The 21,729-nt window shown below is 34.9% G+C and overlaps 2 protein-coding genes across 12 annotated transcripts; both read left to right on the top strand.

The window, feature by feature from the left end:
- Window positions 1-482: 482 nt before the first annotated feature.
- LOC127795877 (uncharacterized) lies at window positions 483-13,242 on the top strand. 6 transcript variants are annotated; one of them, XM_052327834.1, is made up of 16 exons: window positions 483-726; window positions 853-930; window positions 2,673-2,741; window positions 4,813-4,868; window positions 5,554-5,631; window positions 6,573-6,674; window positions 7,302-7,373; window positions 7,697-7,813; window positions 7,929-8,006; window positions 9,160-9,222; window positions 9,358-9,454; window positions 10,202-10,280; window positions 10,372-10,583; window positions 11,094-11,239; window positions 11,962-12,084; window positions 12,705-13,242. In XM_052327834.1, the coding sequence occupies exons 3-16, from the start codon at window positions 2,681-2,683 to the stop codon at window positions 12,852-12,854; spliced, it is 1,434 nt and encodes a 477-aa protein (XP_052183794.1). In that variant the 5' UTR covers window positions 483-726; window positions 853-930; window positions 2,673-2,680; the 3' UTR covers window positions 12,855-13,242. The 6 variants fall into 6 exon arrangements, with proteins under 6 accessions (XP_052183794.1, XP_052183793.1, XP_052183792.1 ...); XM_052327833.1 differs by lacking the exon at window positions 853-930; XM_052327836.1 differs by lacking the exon at window positions 853-930 and having other exon boundaries at window positions 486-726; window positions 5,457-5,631; window positions 12,705-13,241.
- A 1,152-nt stretch (window positions 13,243-14,394) lies between these two features.
- Window positions 14,395-16,592, top strand: LOC127795202 (senescence/dehydration-associated protein At4g35985, chloroplastic-like). 6 transcript variants are annotated; one of them, XR_008021759.1, is made up of 5 exons: window positions 14,395-15,095; window positions 15,339-15,469; window positions 15,568-15,734; window positions 15,840-15,982; window positions 16,207-16,270. XR_008021759.1 is itself a non-coding variant. In XM_052326735.1 (5 exons), exons 1-5 carry the CDS (start codon window positions 14,538-14,540, stop codon window positions 16,367-16,369), a joined length of 1,200 nt encoding a protein of 399 aa, XP_052182695.1. In that variant the 5' UTR covers window positions 14,395-14,537; the 3' UTR covers window positions 16,370-16,592. The 6 variants fall into 6 exon arrangements, 4 of the variants coding, with proteins under 4 accessions (XP_052182695.1, XP_052182697.1, XP_052182696.1 ...); XR_008021758.1 differs by having other exon boundaries at window positions 15,837-15,982; XM_052326735.1 differs by having other exon boundaries at window positions 15,898-15,982; window positions 16,111-16,592.
- Window positions 16,593-21,729: the final 5,137 nt, after the last annotated feature.

The following is a 21,729-nucleotide window of genomic DNA, read 5'->3' as shown; positions in this document are numbered from 1 at the left end:
ATACATCCCAGATTTAGCCTCAAAGGGTTTTAATTTGATTAAAAAATTATTTATTTTATTTTTATTTTTAACCAAACCAAGAAATCTTGAATGGGCCCACCCATATACCCAATACCCAATAGACTAAAATATTTTCTAATGCAATTTTCTATTTCATTCCATTTTATTATAAAACCCTTCTTGTCTCGAAATAAAAATAAAATTCTTCCTTTCTCTCTTCCTTCCTTCTCCCACACCCTTTTATTATGTACTTTCAGTTGAAACGCGTGGTTACATCATTAATTTTAAGTTAACATTGTTGAAATGTTGAGGCGGCAGTTTTAGGTTAGAAATGCAATTTAATCTTTAAACCGCGAAGGGGCATAACTAATGATCAATCTGTAATATTGTTTTCAAGGGTTAACTGATATTAAGTGATTCTTAAGGGTCTCCGAATAATTAACTAATCCTGCTACTTACAAATAAATTCACGCGGTCTCTCAAATTTCTCTCTTTCTTCTGCCTTCTCTCCTCCGTATCCATGGCGATCTGAGAGACGGCCGCACTAGATATAACCAGAGTAGGCGAGAGACAGAGGGGGGGAGGGCGAGAGAGGACTGCAGTTTTCAGCTGAAATCTAGGGCTTTTTTTTTTGAAACAATGTCGCCTCTCGATTCTCTCGATGCAGTTCTCATCTCTGCCAGCAGAGCCTTTTGCAGTCCCCTCGCCATGTTCATTCAGATCCAGGTTCGTTTGTTTGATTTATCTGTTTGTTTCTCCGTGAAAAGTAGAAAAATTCTGGAAGCCTTTTTGATTTTATTCTCCATTTTGCATTTCTTGAATCTGGGAATTAGGCCTCTTTTTGTTTGCTAGATAACGCGAAGGAATGGAAGGATGAAGCGGGATTGTTACTCTACGTAGAATTCTCCTAGTCACCTTAGTGGATTTTATGTAATCTCCGGTCCAAATTGAGGCGCACTTACAACGCAAAATTTGCTTTCCTCTGGATTTGCCACAGCAACCCTACAAATTTTAGTTTGCATTGTTCGAGATTGTGGTTCTCTAAGAAATTTCATTTCTTTTTTCACTTCATTTTATTCTTCCCATTTTGTTTGACTATAATTTGTGTTTTACGAACAATGGAGCTTAGTATTTCTCAGTTTTGGAGCTAAGGATCTCAATCTTGAGATTTGTACAATTTGTGGCCTTGGATTGACAGGGCATTTAAGGGGCTCCCCACTACAGGATGCTCCTTGGTCCGCAAAGGGTCATCTCTGTAGACAACCTTACTTTTGTTTTGCTAAGAGGCTATCTTAATAACGCAAGCCAACCTTCCAATCGCAAAAGAACAACCTTATGTCTGCTACCGTGCTACTAATTTGTGGCATGGCATTACTTTTTTAAAATAGAGGAGACAAAAAACCACAACTATTTGGTATATTATTTGTGGCATATTGGGGCTAGTTGTATGAATTCTGTTGGGAGTGTGCAATGTCGGTGCCATCTAATAACCACAACTATGTGGTACACACTCTGTGGCATATTGGGGCTAGTGGCATGGATTTGTCGGCGAGTGTACAATGTTGGCGCCATCTAATTTTGGGCCAATAAAGTGGGGTTTTTAGCTTGTGCTTGCAAATAAATGTAGTTTTCTAACACTAAACCCTCTAGTTATTTAAGGAACATTATTTTTGCCTGCCATTATGGCATTATCCTTTTTGGCTAATAGAGTCACCCAAGCTGTTAAGATGGCTGTGATATGGTTCCTCTGAAGTTTTTATCATGCTTGGTGTAGTTCAGGAATGTCTATTTTCCTTAAACCAGGAAGTTTAAATTATTTTCACTCTTTGATTGGAGAATGCTGTATCTAGCATTGGCTTCAAAAGGAGGTTAATTCACCTGCAGCAAATTCCAGGCCCAGTGTGATTGAATTGCCTAGGTTTTTTGTTGCTTTTGCTTCCTTTGGTAAGAGATGGGGCTTACTAGTTATCAGCTTCTGTTTGCACAGTTGCACTATCTATGTTATGTGCTTTTCATTCCAATATTGAAGTTGGGATCTTTGCCAGACTTAAAAGAAAGGGCCTTTGGATGAAGCCAGACTTAAAAGAAGCCCTTTGTGTTGATAGATAGAACAAACTGCGTTGGATATTAGCCGTGTATCAAAAGTGATAGGAATGTTCATCTCAACAGTCTCTGTCAGGGTGCCTTCCGTGTCCCCTTGGAATGGGATGGCTACTCATATTTAGGCCAATTTTTCAAAAGTCACATTATCAAAGTTTCATGTAATTTCTAGAGAAAAAGTAGCTGCATCTTTTTTTTTGGCTACTGCATTTTTTTTGGAAGATCTCCTTCATTCTAATCATTGATGGTGTGATCCTAATAAATGATTTGTTGGTAGATGACATACTGATTTATTCTTTCTTCTAGGTTGTGTTTTTTGTTGACCAATTCTATTAGAATGGAAACACAATGGGATTAACTCCTACATGACAGAAACATCTAAGAAATGAACAGATTCCACTTTTTAGGTTTATCAGCTATTTAAGACTTGTTTGATTGTTAAATATTAAAAGTAATTAGTTGTCCCTTCTGTTGAATACAAACCTCTAAGCTCATTAAAGTTTATTCATAACACTATGACATGTCTTGCTGAAAATGACAAAGAGGGCTAACAAGGGTCTTCTGGCTGACAGAGACCTCAATGATAAAGACCAATGAGTCAATGACACAAGCGGTTCTTCTAAGGGGGCCATGGGCAACAGGTTTGTGGTAACATAGCTAAAAAGTAAATATTATTGCCGTAACTACAATAGCACAGTTGTGGATATCAACAATGTATAGCCACCTGATTCATGAACTTTAACAAATTTTATGTTGAAGACTTCAAACACACCTTTAAAGGAATAGTGCTAGAAGTAGAACATTAGCTAAAATATTCTATTATAGGAGTACCCTAGTTAGTTGTTGCAAAGATATCAAAAGTTAATAGCCAATGGATTAATTGTGAATTTTAACATATTTCTACGTCATAGTACTTAGATCCCAACTTAAAGGAAATGCTGCAATTCATTTTCATGTACATGATATGAACATGTTATTCTAATTCATGTATAGTGTCAGGGAATGAATTCATTTTGTATCATGCATAGTTTAACTTTTCTCTTCAATTATTATTGAGCAAAGGAATAACTTGAATCTTCTTACTTGCAAGGATTAAAATTTTGTCATAGTGTTTGTTTCAGTGAACATGGAAATGGAAACATTTTACGAATATAAGGGAAATCACAGAAAATTTGAATTAATAGAGATGTTTGGTGACTAACTAAAGCCTGTATAGTTGATTACGCTAACACAATAATTGAGCAATCAAATATGTTTGTGCTTTATTTATAGGCTACATGAGCACCTGAATCATGCCAATATTATTATCCATTTGAAATTCCTGTGAGGTTTCAACAAAATGGATAATAAAAATTCTAAAAGATAGTAATGTGAGAATAACATTATAAAGTAAAATTAAAGTCTGGCCAAGGTTTGGAAGGTCCTTTTGAGTAAACACAGTTGACCTCTTTTATTTTATTTTATTCTAATTTTCTGGACAAGATGGTGATTAGGCTTAATAGAATTCAATGAATGTTAATAACTCACAAACAAAATGCTTAAAGGGTTAACTGGGATGGAATCCAAAAGACCAAAGTAATACTATGTAAAAGAAGCTGGCACAATAAAATAAAAGTTTAGAGAATAAGTGACCTAAATATGTTTGTTTCCTCTTAACATCTCAGTCTTTTGTCTTCGCTTTCTATCTTCTCAAATTCTCTAATAAATTTAAGAATTGTCTTTGTTCTACAAAAGTGGCATTTGATACTCGTAACATTTATTGAAATAACTCATTATTTCCAAATATTTCATATTATTTCTGCATGCTCTGGTGTGTTTAATTTAAGTGAGTTCCCATGGAAACACTACAATTTAGATTCTCGACTAATTTCTTCTATTGGTTTCCTAGGAAGTGGAAACCATAGTTGCCAAATCGAGATATGTATCATGAATCAGAAGGCCTAATTTCTGATTCGTGAATTGCGAATCATGAATTGTTTTGTATTGTAATATAGAATAATAGTTTGATAAATAGCTTAAAAAATATAATCCAAAAGATGTTTATGCCTATACTATGAAGAAAATACTTGAATAGTAATTATAACCCAAGTTTAACATTATTGATATCATGTCTGGACTAAAATAAGCTATGAAGGATTCCAAAATTAATCATAAGTCTTGCATAAGTCATAAACTCATAAATTATAAGTCAAAAAATCTTAAAATGATGAGAAAAGACCCTATTTGACCTGAATTTTTTAACCCTAAATAGGACTGTTTGCATCAGGTTAAGGGGGGAAAAAAGAGGAAAACTGAGCTGTTTCACATTCTGCTTGCCTAGATCCGACCAGGCCTGCTGCGACCCCACTGCAGAATTCCACTTCTGTGGTCATTTTTTGAATCGCCCGAATCATGTGATTCATCCAGAATGTCTTGTATTGTATGATGCATGCGATTCATAGAAAAATTCGATTGGCTCTTTGGTTTGTATCAGTGAGGATGAGTATTGAACCAAATTGTACAGCATGTATTGAGTATTTGTGCGATACTAACAACACTGGTGGAAACTTTTTTCCGTTCTAATGGAAAAGAAACAGATTTTGTTCCTTGCTTATGTGAATTGTGATGGTGTCTTTTATTGGACTTTATGTTCTTTGTCCATGTTTTTGTGGACTCTAGTATGATGCTCCAGCATGATTACGTATCTATCTGAATCCTTTGTTTGTGCTGTAGGGATATTTTATTTGCTTAACTCTTGCTGTTGGGTGGGCTTTTGCTGCCTATGTCAGGTACCAAGCGTTTATTTCTGTGTTTAAAAAGATGCTGCTTTAAGTTCCTGCTTGTTTTCATTCTTAACCCAACAATAAAGTTTAAACTTTTAAGTGGCTTTTAGTTGTGGAAAACAGTTCCAGTTTTCCAGAAATTACTCCACACAAAATGGAAAACTAGAAAATTTGTTCAAACACAAAAATTTTCTAAACAGAAAACGGGGATTTCAAAAACGTGGTTCTCCAAAATTGAACTGAACTTGAAAAACTCTTAAAATGATTTTTCCAAAATTTCCACACTAAGTTGGAGATTAGGAAAATGCAGTTTTTCACAATTTTTTTCCCAAATCATCTTCTCCTTCTTTAACACAAGCCACGAATGCATAAGGGAAAACCCCTCTGTTCCTTTCTTTCTTGAACATATGTTCTCATTTTCTGGATTGGAAATTAGTTTCTAGTACCTCTAACATTTGAACATGCTTTTCAAATTTTCTGTGGAAAATGAAAACTAGTGAGTTTTATAAAAAATTGGAGATAGAGGACTGGAAAACATCTTCCACAACTAAACAGCCACTAAGTTTCTTTATAACGTTGCCTTTCTTCTCACAGGAGGAGAGAGATTAGACAGATGGAAGAAAGTATGAAAGGTGGCAATAGCTTTGCATTTCTTTATCATGATATTAATGACCTCAAGCACTCCAATCAGGTTAACTTGCCAAGAGTGTCTGTTGTATTGCCGTTAAAAGGCTTTGGAGAGTACAATCTGCATAACTGGAGAAGTCAGGTAAATTATATGGAAAGAATACTGCTTGCCAATTTTCTTTCCTTCCCAACCTCTTGGTTGTTTTGGAAATGGGAAAAACATAAAGAACTTGATTACTTTTTTTTTTTTTAAATAATTAATATTGGTTTTTTCTTGGTTAGTTTCTTATAATCTGTTGAATTATTAGAAAATGTAAGCATATGCACCCTTATTGAAAGAACTGTTGGGGATACTTCCTCTTATTGCTATAGTTGTCAATACTATACTGTATCGAGGACAGTATCAGGTATTGTTTTGGATGAATAACTATATATAAATAGTAATATGTATTATAAAAAACATATAGGAATATAATAAAATATTATTGAAATATTATTTTGTTTTATCAGAGGTATTTTGTTATACCACAGAAATCATTTGATTTTGTCTTTCAAAGAGTTTGCTCCACAGATTAAAATTCACAACAATCATTTGTAGGATTAAATTTATCATTAATGGTAGAATCAAGATCAAAATTATAGAAAACAATCATTATAGAGAACAAAAAAACAACAAAGGATTGAACCAGAGACCATTGTCTTTGGTACCAGATGCGATGGTCTCTTGTTTAGAACTTCAGTTCACCACAATATATGGTATTTCTGAAAAAACTTACCAATCATTTTTGGGCTGGAAATTTGTGTTTTCTATTTGAAAAATGTTGGAAAACCGAAAACAATCATTTTTTGTGATTATAATGGCATTTTCCAACTGTCAGTATAAATTTAGAAAATTTGGAAAATCTCTAATTTGAACACAAATTTCAGTTTTGTGTTCATTGTGAACAATTTTCCAGAGAACAGTTCTTGTTGTCCGCTACTGAATGGTCCTGGGACTTCTATAGTATGATTTCCTCAATTGGGAAGATTCTTATTGTCTAGTTGCCTTCATTGTAATTATGCTTCATGAATAAAAAATTGCAGATCACATCTCTCTATGGTGGTCCCTTGGAATTTCTTTTTGTGGTGGAAAGTACAGAAGACCCTGCTTACCATGCTGTAAATCGATTACTAGCAGAATATAAGGTATATATTGTTGCATTTATGCTCTTTGGAATAACCACAATTTGGTAAAATTTGTTCATTTGATTGAACTTGGATTTCCCCATTGTGAGAAAATAGTTTACCAATATATTGTGGTTGCTTGCTATGTGTGTACATCTTTTATTGCTTTTTTTTAGGACTTTGTGGAGTATGTTATATCATTCAGAAAATCATGTTTTAAGTTTGAGGAATAATTTTCCGGAGAAAAATGATAGAGTGTCCGATATGTAGAATGCTATTTTGCTGCTTATCTTTTCCATTTCTGCATTTGAAGCAAATTTTCTGTTCTTTGCACCGTAGATCTGAGCTCTTCCACCCCCTCCTTCCTTTATATGGCTTGATTTTTGTGACTTAGAACATGATTTTCTGCTGTTATGGATGTGTATATTGTGCTAGCTACTCAAACTTTCTATTGTCAAGACTGTTGCTAAAACTGGAGTTTTTGATTTATGGCTTTCTATTGGCTTAATGTGTGTATCATGTTCAAGCTACTAGAATTGTAATAGCTTGCTGTATGCTAAAATATGTTTATTAGTACGTCTCATTGTTTCCTAACACATCTGATTTCTTCTTCCTGTTTCCCCCTCCTTGTTCTCGTATTATGTGCAGGATGATATTGATGCTAAAGTTATTGTAGCTGGTCTGTCAACAACCTGTAGCCAAAAAATTCACAATCAGTTGGTAAGTCACAAGTTCACAGCTTCAGAGTTTTTTCCTATTAAAATAACAGTCTAGTATTAACTAGCTTTCTCCTTTTTTATAAAAAAAAAAGGGATACTAACCTTTTTTAAATTATAAATTGAAATTAATTAAGGACTAGATATCAAAAGGATTGTTTGTGGTGTAATCTTTTAGTACAATGTCATATAGAGCCATCCATATTTACAGCTTCATATGCAGACTGGAGCTATTTGTACATGTTGCATTTATTGTATATTTTGATTATTGCTTAGATGCTTGCATCTTATTGTCATCATCAAGTAAATTCTGGTGAAATTGTACAGGTTGGGGTGGAGAGGATGCATAAAGACAGCAAGTATGTGTTGTTCCTTGACGATGATGTTAGGCTGCATCCTGGATCAATTGGAGCCCTTGCTGCTGAGATGGAAAAAACCCCTGAGGTGTAGTTAGTAACTATGCATTGTTCAATTCGTTTCAATTGATGTTTAGTTGGTTGCTCTGGTTTTGATTATATATTCCTATTGTAGCCTCAATGCATATTCTAATGATATGCAGATTTTTATTCAAACTGGATACCCTCTTGATTTGCCCTCTGGAAGCTTAGGAAGTTACTGCATCTACGAATATCATATGGTATGCACTGATAATTGTGTTCGGTTCTTTTCATGTTTCATTGTCCTTGCTTGCATACATATCCACATGCGTATGATTTGTCTTGTTTGTTTCCAGCAAGCTGGTATTTTACAATTTTCTTTTGAACTATTGTAGAATGTGTCTTTGTTTGTGTATACTTATCAATGTGAAATTGATGTGGTTACAGCCATAGTTACCGGCCTCAATCCCCCCCCCCCCCCCCTCCCTGGGGAATTGTCTGGACCATGTGTTTCTTTTATGTGCCTGGATTGTGAGGAATGTGATTCGATCCCCAAGAATGGGGATCCCAAACGGTGCATGATTTCGGATAAAACAATTTAAAAACTAGGGAGTAAACTTAAAGTCAGAATACTTTTCAAAGAAAATTACAGAAAAGAAGGCTTGCCTACCTCACTTTCTTGTATATTTTATTGCATTCTGAAATATATGCAAACCTGACTTTGTTGCATAGAATTATTCATTGCATAAGTTGTACAAATAGAAAAAAGAATTCAAATTTAAACAAAGAAACCAGCTTCTATAATAACAAAGTATCAATCCAATTCACTTTGACCTGAGTATAATTATAAAATGTACTGCAATCTGAAATAAAGAACCAATTAAGCCTACCCCTCCATACTACAAACCTAGCTTACTAACATACCCCTTACCTGTTCCTGTACCATGACACTAAACATACGACGTTCTTGGTAACTATGTTAAAACATATTAGGTCCACATGTTCAATAAACACAAAATAACATATCAGGATGAAATCAAGTCTCACATTTCATGTTACACAATTCCAAATTCTCCATACCCGAATGATAATAATTCTGTTAATACATGATAAGTTCTTTTGGTGTATTATAGGACTGCTGCTTTTGTACTTCCTTTCTTACTAAGAGATCTGATGCAATTGGAATTAGTTAATTAGGTCTCATTGAGCTAAGTCATTATTTGCAAGATTCTGGAGTAAACCTGATTGGGTAGTATTGCAGTGATATGGTTTTGCCATATATCCTTAATAGTTGGCCTGCCTTACCTTTTGAAAAAAAGTAGTTGGCATGCCTTATTTGTCCCTAAATGTATTAGTCACTTTTACTGGTTTATCACATTACCTAATTGATAAATTAACTGTCATTTTTTACAGCCTTGTTCAATGGGGTTTGCTACTGGTGGGAAAACATTTTTCTTGTGGGGAGGGTGCATGATGGTAAGTATCCACTACCTCGTTTCTAACTGCTACATTCTAATTACATGGATGAATGATGTTCTGCCAATTTTTTCTTGTGGGGAGGGTGCATGATGTTCTGGAGTTCTTTTCTTTACTAACTCTTTTCCCATTCAGATGCATGCGGATGATTTTAGAAATGACCATCATGCTTTGGTTTCGGACCTTCGAGATGGGGGATACTCTGATGATATGACTCTTGCTGCTATAGCTGGTACTTTATCAGTATTTTACTTCTGTAGCCTTATTAAAATTGACTTTGAGAGGCAAAAATGTTCTGTATGCTTGTGCACCTTGTGGTGTGACTGTTGCCTCATCTCTAGCTAGCCAAACAGCCTGATCATTACCCTAAATTGTTAAAGGAGACAATTTAATTCCATCAACTTGATAGATGCTTTCTTTGTGAACCAACATGGATTGTTTCAACTTCATTTCTTTTTAACTGGAATAGTTTTCATTTACATAAAACTGGCTGTTTCAAGTTTTAACCTCGTACATCTGACAGCCCGCTTATTCACCCACTGCAACAAGAATAGCCACGCTGTCTCCCACTAACACACATAGCCTGCATTGGGTGATGGCCTTTTTCCATTATACCATTCAGTCTAAATAAAAAAATCCAGAAGTTTGAATTTTGAGTGTTTGCAAGATGAAACAAATTTACTGCAATTTTCAAAATTTTAATTCAAATACTTATTTTTAACATTTTGGTGGTTCAGAAGTTCTAATTAACTCATATACAATGGCTTATTAAAATCGTGATTTTTAAGATCACATTATTAGGGAAACCTACTGTCCTCGCTCTTCCTCTGAATCTTGTGCACATCAGATGCTTTCTCCTGTAGTCAAATTCATCATATTATGCGGCTTTCAGTTTCATATAGGCTTTCTGTTCTAACATTTTGACATTTCTTAGCTGGTCAATCTGCTCTTCAACTAATGATTCATTGCTTATTTCCAGGTGCTCATAAGAGGCTTATTACATCACCACCTGTCGCTGTTTTCCCTCACCCCCTTGCCAGTGATCTTAGTTTCTCAAGGTTTGTACATCTGGAAGATTTTTTCCTGACAGACAGGCTTTATATCTTAAATAAAGCTCTCCATTTGTTGTTATCGTACTTATTTGTGCAGGTACTGGAATTACTTGAGGAAGCAAACTTTTGTTCTTGAATCATACACCACGAAGGTTAACTGGATAATGAACCGTGCATTATTTTCTTCGCACTGCTACTTATCATGGGGATTTGTAGCACCGTACTTTATGGCTCTTGTTCATGTTGCAGCAGCACTAAGAATTCATTGTAAAGGGCATTCACTTGGGGATGCAGCCCTTACTTCTTGTGGTAAGAGCACTTCTTTCATAAGTAGGCTGGAAGTGTTAAGAAATCTGCATTCAGAGTCCTGACTCCTGGGGAAGGATAATATTAGTGTCCTAATTGCAAGTTAAATTCATTATTTAGCAGTGCCTCAAGAATTTAATAATGGTCTACTGAAACAGAATGTGAAATTAAGGGGGATTGCAGACTAATTCCATCAGATAGAAAATGGACGCCGATCAGTTTCTTTCCTGGAAGATATCTTGTTATTGTTTTCTATAATTTATGGAAATTGTCTGATAACAAGAAACTCCAGGCAGTCTTATGTCTGCGGTGTGATGGCATATCCATTTGATGCCTTCCGTCTTTTGTTTTTGCCCCTCCCCTGTTCTACTAGGGGTATATATATAGTTCTTTGTATAAAGTTATTTATCTTGAATGAAAAGTTAAAGCTAGAGAATGCTGTTAAGTTCTTGGGCATTTGGCTCAGTTCTTCTGTGATTACAGTTATTCTCACTCTTCAACTGCTTTCTCCAGGGTTGTTTCTAGCATCTGGACTGGCTATATGCACTTTTATAGAACTTCTGTCTATGTGGAATTTGACGAGGATAGAAGTTCAACTATGCAACATGCTGTCTCCAGAAGCACCCCCACTCTCTCTTGCTTCTTATAATTGGTCACTCGTAAGTAACCATTTTTCTTTTGTCTCTTATTGTGAAGCAGAAATGTCAGCTGAACTTGTTTGTTTGTATGTTTTTTTCACAAGCAAGAAAAAAAAAAAAAAAAAAAAACTAGCTCATATAAGCAGAAAAGACCCTGTGCAAAGTTTTTGGTTGTCATTCCTCTGTTTTGATGTGCAGGAACTGTCTGTTAATATCTCATTTTTAATCATACGCTTCAGTAAACTTTTTGATAACTTCTAAAGAAACTCCCTCATCCAATTCTCTTATATTCTGTTTATTGCATTACAAATATGGGTGACATTTCTGCTTAACTAAAGTGAAAGAGAGAAGTATGTTTTACAGCAATAATGACTGATATTTTGACTTCAAGATTTGAAGTGCCAGCCTTAATTTGAGCGGCATATTAGTTATCTAAACAAAGGAGTCATCTATATTTTTAGTTGTTGCTTTCTTCATTTTTCACTTTGTTTCCCTATTAATTTGAACAGAACATGTGTCAAATTGTAAAGATCTGGTTTCAGAGATTTTTATTATTATTATTATTATTATTATTATTATTATTATTATTATTATTTTCTTTTTGGGGGGGGGGGGGGGGGGTTGATAAAGAGAGACTCCTTGTACCATTTCTGACACTTGATGTTATCTAGTTTGTTAAGTTTGTGTTGCACTGCTGGCCGATAGTATTTCTAAATTAATGTTTTCGACATTCTAATTACCAGGTATTTATTGCATTGCTGGTGGATAATTTTTTATACCCCATCTCTGCAATGCGTTCACATTTTTCTCAGTCTATCAATTGGTCTGGCATCCGGTACCACTTGAAGGATGGGAAGATAAGCAAGGTATGCTCGTTAAGGCTTTTTGTCACCCACAAATGTGAGCTTTGTTCAATGTTATATCTACTTTGTAGACTATTCCTATAACCATTGGTTTGAGATAAATCCTTTAACTAAAAAGAAAAAGGCCAAAAACATGGAGATGAAATGCCTTTCAGATTTGAGAGTCCTGTATAAGCCATTGTTTAGAGGAGTGCATTCTTTCCGTGAAAATGGATATGGTTTTAAGAGATATTTTAGCAAGCGTGGTATATATTATGGACCTATTTCCTAATAAAGGGGTGGTCCGAATGCATGAGGCTCCTTGCTTTCCTCATTTTGCGAAGTTTTTCCCTTGCTGTTTTGTTAAGAAATTGTTAAACAATTTAAATTCATGACCTTTCATTCACAAAGGAGCAACCTTACCATTGTTATCAAGATTGCCCTTGGCAATTTCATGGTAGTAAGTTTTCCAAATGAATGGGTACCATATGCAACCTAAGCCATCTTTATGGGACAGTTTTATAGTCCATACTTGAACTGAACAGGCTTCTATGAGCTCTTTCCACAATTCTGGTACCACTAAAACTCGTTAAGCATGGATTTGACCATTCTCTGACACTCACAGCTTTTAACTTTTGCTGCAGATCGATAGAAGTAAGGATAAAGGTCCAAAATTTACGGACTTGGGAGGAAAACGTTTGTACGGGAAGAAGGGAGGTCAGCCGAAAGGCTCATTCCTTGGTTTTTTCTCGAGAAGTTTACAGTGGCGCCAACCCAAGAAATTCGATGTTTAGGAATGAATGGGTTCAACAAACAAGAACTTGTGCTCGTTTCCTCCTCGAGGGGTCTGTACCTTTCAATAGCTTCAGATTAGACCAAAAAAGAAAAAAAGAAAAAAGACTCTTGGGGTGATAGTTTTGTCTGCAAAAGTAGTTGGGCCAATCCGTCCATCCTTGATTGATCTAAATGCTATGATTCATTTCATTTTTCAATACCCGATTCAATCAATTGATTTCTTGAGCTTGAATTGCTCCCAGTCAGAGGTTGCTTTGTAATTTATGTAGTTGTAATTCTTGCGTTGAGGGATTTATAGATTACAACCTCTAGTGTAAGAAAATGATTTGTGCAATACTATTCATTATTTCTTCATGCCTCATTTCAACTCTACTTTTTCTTTTTTGTTGCGGTTTGCCTGGCTAAGGAGTATTTCTTGTATGCTTATTTTGTAAAAAGTCTCCATAATTGGATAATTTTTTTTTTTTACTTAGGATTGATATGTTTATGCCATATTTACACACACATTTTCTAGTTTACTCATAATATATTCTGAGTCTTTATGGTTTACTTTTTCTTTAATACATTTTGTTTTGCAAGATAAATGTATTTTGACCTAATAGGAAGAAGATGATAGGAACTTAAAAATATTAAAAATAACCCGTGCTTATAAAAAAAAAAAAAAAAGACTTTAAAACCATTGTGGATTTGGGTGAAATAAATTGTGTCAAAATTGTTTTGTTTTCATCTTGAAGGGCAGTCCTTACATGGCGTGAAAATCCTATGAAAACAATTATTTGATTTTTCAAAAGTTTTCATTATTTTTGTTCAGAGTACAAAATAAAGAAAACAAAATTGTAAAAGCCAGAACTGAAAGAATCTTGTTGAAGTGCTGTATTATATTATGAGAATACAAACAGTTGATGATCACCCAAGTTAGAAATAGAATCATCAATCATTTCACATTCACACAGAAAATCGAAAGCACAGCAACAACGAAGCATTCTGCAGGAGGAATCAAACTCAGCAACTCGTTACTTTTTCACAACACAAAATCAAAATTGAACTCACGATTACTCATTCTAAATTACTTTGGTAAAAGATACGAATATATTCTCATCTTTTTGGGACTAAAAAATAAATAAATAAATAAATAAAAATATTAATTTAATATAAAATTTAAAAATTATATTATTTATCTAAATTATAATAAATGATATCTTTTTATCGCACAATGAAAAAGCGTAAGAAAAGGTGTCACTTTGGGAATAGCATTATTCAAAGTTCAACCTTTCCCCTTGGTCTTTATCTGTGAGTTAATTCTTCTGCCGCTCTGTTTTCCACATTGAATAGGAACATAGCCATTCAGAGTGACAGCCATGGTTGTCTATTGCGTATCTAAATGTTGTGGGATCACTGCTTATGATCGGAAGGATGTGAGAGCTTCTGTGACAGCCCGCCATCACAGACTGTGAGGCTAGCCATCCAATCCTCCACCGAAAGTAGCATAAAATTATCTAAGAGAGTATTTATTCACGAAGAAGAACAGAATAAAGTAGATTACGAGAAAAATGGAATCCATCGCAGAACAACTTGCCCTGTAAACCATCTCCTTCTCTTCTTCTTCACATTCTCTTTATCCTACCGTTCTTTTCCTTTCATTTCCTTTCCTTTCTGCCAAACAACAACAGAACAGAGAAGAGATGAACTGTTTCAGGCCTAAGGGGTCCAAAACTCCCCAAGCTCCCACCAAAGAAGAAAACCCAGAATCCAGGAACGTAAAACATGAAGTTCTTCTAACCGTTCCCGGATGCAAAGTTCATCTGATGGAAGAAGGGGAAGCTCTGGAACTTGCCAATGGCTGCTTCACAGTCCTTCGATTGTCGGACGAAAACGTCGAGCTCGCCACCATCATCAATGTTGGCGAAGATCTTCAATGGCCATTGACGAAAGATGAACCAGTGGTGAAGCTTGATGCTCTGCACTACCTGTTTTCGCTGCCCATTGGAGATGGTGAAGCTTTGAGCTATGGCGTGGAGTTCCATGAAGAAGGTGGCGGCTTGGGTCTGCTGGATTCGTTTCTCAGGGAAAATTCATGCTTTTCTTGTTCGTCTTCGAGTGGTCAGAGTAAGGATTTAAACTGGAAGGAGTTTGCGCCGGCGGTTGAAGATTACAACAATTTTTTGGCCAAGGCGATTGCCGGGGGAACTGGCAAGATTGTCAAGGGCATCTTCAAATGCAGCAATGCTTACACCAACCAGGTTCAATTTGTCAACTTCTCATGTCATTTGTTAGGATCGGATTATACACATCACATGAATAGAAATTTTCAACAGAAAGAGAACACATAAATTTGACATGGTTTAGTTTCAATAGACCTATACATGTCTACAGTTGGTGCCACAATAATGGGATAAATATACTTAATTTATCAATCAAGATGTATTGTTGAATGGAGAAATTAATTATAAAACAAATGAAAAAATGTTGAGAGAATTGAACAGGTGCAAAAGGGAGGAGAAGTGATCCTAACTCAAGCAGTAGAGCACAAAAGCAGCATCCCGGCAAGAGAGAGAAAGAGCAACAAAGACGTTGGCTCCACGAAGAAGAGTGGAGCCAATAAAAGCCTGAAACGGTATATCCCACACAACATTGATATTTTTGTTGTCCCATAAGTCAAAAAGATGCAGCTGGATTCACGCTTTCACCATAATTTCCTCTTTTGATTAACAGTGTGAGAAAGCTGTCCAGGATGACACAAAAGATGAGCAAGAAAATGCTTGATGGTGTTGGGATTGCCACCGGGTCGGTGATGGCGCCGGTGGTTCGGTCCCAGGCCGGAAAGGCATTCCTGGCCATGGTTCCCGGGGAGATCCTTTTGGCTTCGCTGGATGCTGTCAGTAAGTGAAATTCATTTTAGTAGAAAACGCTTTTGTAAGACTCACATCGTTAACGCTTCTCAAAATTTACTGCAAACTCTCTCTCGTGTATGAAAAAAAAAGAAGAAATCGTTCATGATTTGCAGCAAAAGAACAATGGGTGATCCTTGTGAAATTACTACAGATAAAGTCATGGATGCAGCTGAAGCTGCTGAAAAACAGGCTTTCTCGGCCACCTCTGCCGCCGCCACCCGAATGGTTTCTCAAAGGTGGAATCTCTAAAAACATGGCAGCCTATATGCATAAATCTACAATCTTATCTTCTCTTCACTAGCTAGTTAATTAATGACTTGATCATCTGGTATATATATATTGCTGTCGGTTTTTATGTGTACAGTTTTCAAGATTTTGGAAACCAATACAGAAAACTGAGAAGGGTCCCAAAGTTGTTCTTCTTGTTGTTGTTGATGTTGATGTGCTTGCTGGTGAGCAGGTTTGGAGAAAGTGCAGGAGAGGCAACGCAAGATGCGCTTGCAACTGCAGGACACTGCGCAGGCACTGCTTGGAATATATTCAAGATAAGAAAGGCCATCAATCCTGCATCGTCTGTGTCTTCTGGAGTTCTAAAGAATGCAAGAAGTTATAGGAAACCTTAAAATCCTATCGAATCTCAGTTTAATTGTGGATCAAACTTGAAGAGTGTGACAGGAAGAGGGAGAGATTTGTTTAATTGTTGGGTTATGAACAAAGCTTCTGCATCATTTAAAGATGAATGAATGTGATGACAAATAGAAGGCTAAGCAAATCATGAATTTTGGGTGAGCCATATCTTGAACCAATTGATTTTAGGATGCTTTAGAATTAATGCAAGTTTAGATGAAGTGATAGTAAAAGGGAATTCAATTGTTTTATTTTTTTATTGTCCTTACGAGGTAGTATAGATTTGAGTTAGGGAAATTCTATTCAGAATTCGAAAATTTACTCTTTAAAACCCACGTCCCATCAAAATTTTCAATAATTTTAATATACCTCTTTTACCCCCACAACCCACAACAAACTCTCTTTTCTGATCACCTCTCATCCCCAGCCATCACCTAAATATATAAATACACACTCACACACACTTATATATATATATATATATATATACACACAGCATGGCCGCGGCCATGGCAGCCGCGACCATGCAACCCAGCACACACACACACATACACTCACACACCTATATAAATATATATATACACACTCACACACACTTATATATATACAAGTTCCATGGCCGCAGCCATGACAGCTACGGCCATGGAAACCTCCGCACCTCGCGGTGCGGAGGTTTCAGCAACTCCCGCACCGTGAGGTGCGGGGATTTATAAAATCTCCGCACCTCGCGGTGCGGGTAATCAAGCCTTCCCCGACTGCTGGGAAGGCTTGATTAAATTTGTTTTATTTTATTTATTTTATTTTAATTAAATTTGTTTATTATAATAAAATAAAATAAAAAATAATATAAATAAATAAATTCTAAATATTTGTATTTTAAGTAATTATAAATTAACTAATTTTAAATTTTAAATAATTGTAATTAAGTGTTAAATTTTTAATACTTAAAAAAATTTAATAAGATAAATTTAAATATATATATCTTTACCTAATTCAATAAGATAAATTTAAAAATCCTATCATCATTTAAAATATATTCTTTTTAAATATATGTAATTATAAAAAAAATATATTTTAAATGATGATAGAATTGTTAGATATGTGTATCTTCAAGTAATTTAATAAGATAAATTAATTAATTTTAAATTCTTTTAAGTATTAAAAATTCAACACTATGATTTAAAATTTAAAATTAGTTAAATTATAATTACTTAAAATGTAGAAATTTAAAAATTATTTATTTGTATTATTTTTTAATTTTATTTTATTATAATAAAAATTTTAATTAAAATAAAAATAAAAAAATATAAAAAGTCTTCCCAACTGTTGACAGTCGGGAAAACCTAGCTTTCCCAACTGCTAGCAGTCGGGGATTTCAACAACCCCCGCACCTCGCGGTGCGGGGGTTGCTGAAACTCCCGCACCGCGAGGTGCGGAGATTGCTGAAAACCTCCACACCGCAAGGTGCGGAGGTTTTTATGGCCGCGGCCATGTTTTTGTGTGTGTGAGTGTGTGTATATATATATATATATGTGTGTGTGTGTGCTGAGTTGCTGTGTGTGTATATATATATATATATATATATGGGTGTGTGTGTGAGCTTGCTAGTTGCATGGCCACGGCTGCTATGGCTGCGGCCATGCTCTGTATATATATATATATGTATGTGTTTATGTATGTATATGATGTAGGAAGGAAAGAGAGATGCAAGATGATGGTCGATGATGAGAGGTGATCCGAGAAGAAGGTTGGCTGTGGGCTGTGGGGGGGGATAAAATAGGTATTTTAAAATTATTAGAAATTTTGATGGGACGTAGGTTATTAAGAATAATTTTTCGAGTTCGCGATAGAATTTCCCTTTGAGTTAAGGTAAACTCTTTTTTTTTTTTTAAATAATAATTATGAAAATATTTGCTCCAATGATTGAGTAGGAGAGAATGTCATGCATGCAATATCAATTTAAGATGAATTGTTATCTACATATATATCTATATAAGGTCTTAAAGTTAAATAATAACTAATAGTTATTCCTTTTATGATGGGAGCCCATGACACTAAACTCATATGTATAATAACTATGGTCAAATATATTTGTTTTTTCATTTATTACCCAAAAAGTGAAAAAGAAAGCTTTTTTTTTTTTTTTTTTAAATTTCATTATTTTCATTTTTGGAAGAAAATAGGTTTCTGACCAACCATAATAACAATTTTTTTTTGCCTCCCAAAACTCCGTGCAACGGTCCCAAAGAGATTAACATAGTAAAAATGTTAAAAGGAAGAAAAAAAAAAAGAAAAGAAATAAACAAGAAAAAAAAAAAAAAAAAACAGTTTCAGAAAGTAATTCGCAAATTAGGGCCTCAGACCAAGAAAGGGGACTTGGGTCGATCAGAAGGGCCCAATTTGGCCCATTGTCATGTACTGAACCTAGGGCCTTGGGAAATGGGCTTGCTCTCTCTTAAACAGGCTTCTTTCTTATTAAAATTATTCATAAAAAATAAAATTATTATTTAAATACATATAATTTAAAAACACAATATACAATTATAACTATCCACATAATGGATATATATATATATATATTTTTTATTTTTATTTTTTTGGGAAAAGGTTGAGCGCTCTCATTTTATTTTCGCCGGTTTAGCTGTCTGCCGTGAACAAAATTTTTATTATCACTTTCTACCCAAAAAATAATAATATTATTAATCAATAGATAAGAAATTTTAATTAATACATCTCCAAATGCAACTAGATGACCTTTTAAAATGGCGTGCCATCTTTTATTTTTTTTTATATGAAATTTATTGTTTTCACGAAGGCTACCAGCTGTACAAATAATTACAAACAGAACATATATATGCCATTTAAAGTTTTTACCTGAATGTGTGACTATTAAAACAAATGATTCATTATAAAATTATGTATGCTCTTAGAATAATATCATTATCCACGTTACCGCTTATAGTTTTTATTAAATTTTCTGGTAAAATTGCAATTCCCTTTCTATAATTAGACTTTGCAGGTGACATAACCCCTATGTATTCTCACACATTAGGTTTGAGCCTTGACAGCTATCGTGACTAAACAGGAACCATCATGTTTCTTTATACATGAAATATAATTGTAAGTGTTCACATCAAATAATGTAGAAAGTTTGAATTTATGATTTAACATTTATTATGAAATATTAATCACCATCTAAACTATCTTTAAAATCAAAACCGACTTGAATATAAGAACAATGGTATTGGCAAGTACAGTGGCTCTTCTTTTTGCCTATTCCTTTTCTTAGGGTTCCTACCTTTTAATGTCACCATCTCGGCTTTTGATCAAATTAGGGCACAAACAAAAAGTTGAAATTTGTGGGTGGGGTTCCAATAAAGACCAATCTTTTGTTACAACCCACTTTAATTATTGCCTAATCTAGACAATGACTTATTCTGATAGAACAATTAGCTAGTTCATGTTACCATGAACTTTTGAAGGCAAATCAATTTGTGACATTTAAATAAAAAAGTTATGAATTGGAAAAGAAAAGAAAAGAAAAAAGAAAGGAAGAACCAAGTCTTTGTGTGGCACCAGGGATCAAATCAAAAAGTTGCATACAAAACTTAAAATTATACCATTCACGGTTCTAGCTATATAAAGTCACGAGAGGTTAAACTTAATCCCGAGTGTGAGCGACTATAAAAAAAGAAAATAATTGCTCTCAATTTGGATTTCTTTCTTTTTATTGGGTGTTCTAAATTATTTCGATTTCAAGCTACAATTTTCTTGTATAAAACCAAAATAGCTTATGTTGGCACTTTTAGTATTTATATATGTCCAGCCCTTTATTAGATCCTATGGTTGATAACCTTACATTGATAGGGTTTTTGTAAAATTGCTCGCTAGATTATTTATTTTACTATCTTTTATCTAGAAAGAAGAAAAACAAACAGCTTTTGTTCCATTATAAGCATAAGCGCATGCTGCACGTGAAACTACTGAAAATGTGTGTTAATTGCCAAAACCTGTATTGTTACAAGTGCTAGCAAGCCTAATATTCCTTCATTTCTATGACCCATCTGCCATAATATATAATCGATAATGTTTGGCTGCTCCTGTAGCTTCCTTTTTAGTAATCACATGTTCTCGGGGACAGTAAACTTTTTTAGGGTTTCCTGGCCCCTGAACTAATTACCCATTTTGATACACTAAACCCCAGATTTCTCTACTCCGCAGCCCAACTTGCAGCCACTTTAATTAATTAGTACCATATTCTTCGGGATGGCCCTAAAGATTTAGCCATCATGTGTGCTAGTGCTCTAGTTTTATTGTCATCTTCATGCATGGCACCCAATATATATATATAGCACATGTTACTTATGAGCACTAGCTAGGGTTATATTATTAATTATAAGATTAACTAATAACTGAAAAGCAAGAACTTCGGGATGAGTCTTGTAGGGTTGAACATGTTTGACCACTTCAAAAAGAGGAGCTTTCCGTGTGGATCTTTCATCACGATGAAGATATGCAGTGAACAATGATTAATTAGTTTATTCTAAGTGGCGATTATGAGGCCACCTCCACTGTAATACCCGAGAATGATTTGAGGTCATAAATAATATTTGATGAAGGGCATAAATGGACTTTGTGGAAAATAAGACTATAGGGTACACTAACGCAACTTTGGACGATCGAATTAGTCAGAGGGAGTACCCTGGACCCTAGATAGCCAAGGAAAATGGTATAGTATCGACAAGTAATACGAGTTATGATTTTAGGCATCAAAAGAAGTTGGATCGGGAACGGTTCCCGGTACAGCTAAAAAAAAAGCAATTGTGATTTAGGCTGAAATACCGAATTATCGTACGGGGCATCCGGGAAGTCAATGGAACCCCAAGGAAGTTCATATTTGGCATATAGAGTAACCCTTCAGTAGTTTTTGGAAGAAACAAAAGGGTTTGTAGCTAAAACGAATATTCGGGCCTAAGTGCAGTTTTTTCGAAATTGACGGAGGGAGATCGAAACGATATTTTTTCGGAATTTTAAAGAGAGTGTTTTGGGATATTTCAAAGAGTTATAAAGGTCTTTAAAGAGAAGTTCAGTTTTTGAGCCGGGGGCAAAATCGTAATTTTTTAGGTTGGGGTAAAAGTGTAATTTACCTAAAAATTAGGGGCATTAGCGCAATTAGTCCATTCTTCAGGGACTAAAATGCAATTAAAAATTAGCCCGGGGACCATGTTGAAAAGGGTCTAAGTGCAATTATCCAAAAGTTCGGGCCAAAGTGTAATTCTTGAAATCTTTTTACTAGGGGCATTTGGGAGATTCAGGAAAAAGCTTCATAAATGACTTTAGAGATAAGGATGAAGTC

Source organism: Diospyros lotus, chromosome 2 (assembly GCF_014633365.1).
Source record: "Diospyros lotus cultivar Yz01 chromosome 2, ASM1463336v1, whole genome shotgun sequence".
Lineage (NCBI taxonomy): Eukaryota > Viridiplantae > Streptophyta > Magnoliopsida > Ericales > Ebenaceae > Diospyros > Diospyros lotus.
Note: the sequence above shows the minus strand (reverse complement) of the source record. Positions and strands in the feature narration are given on the sequence as shown.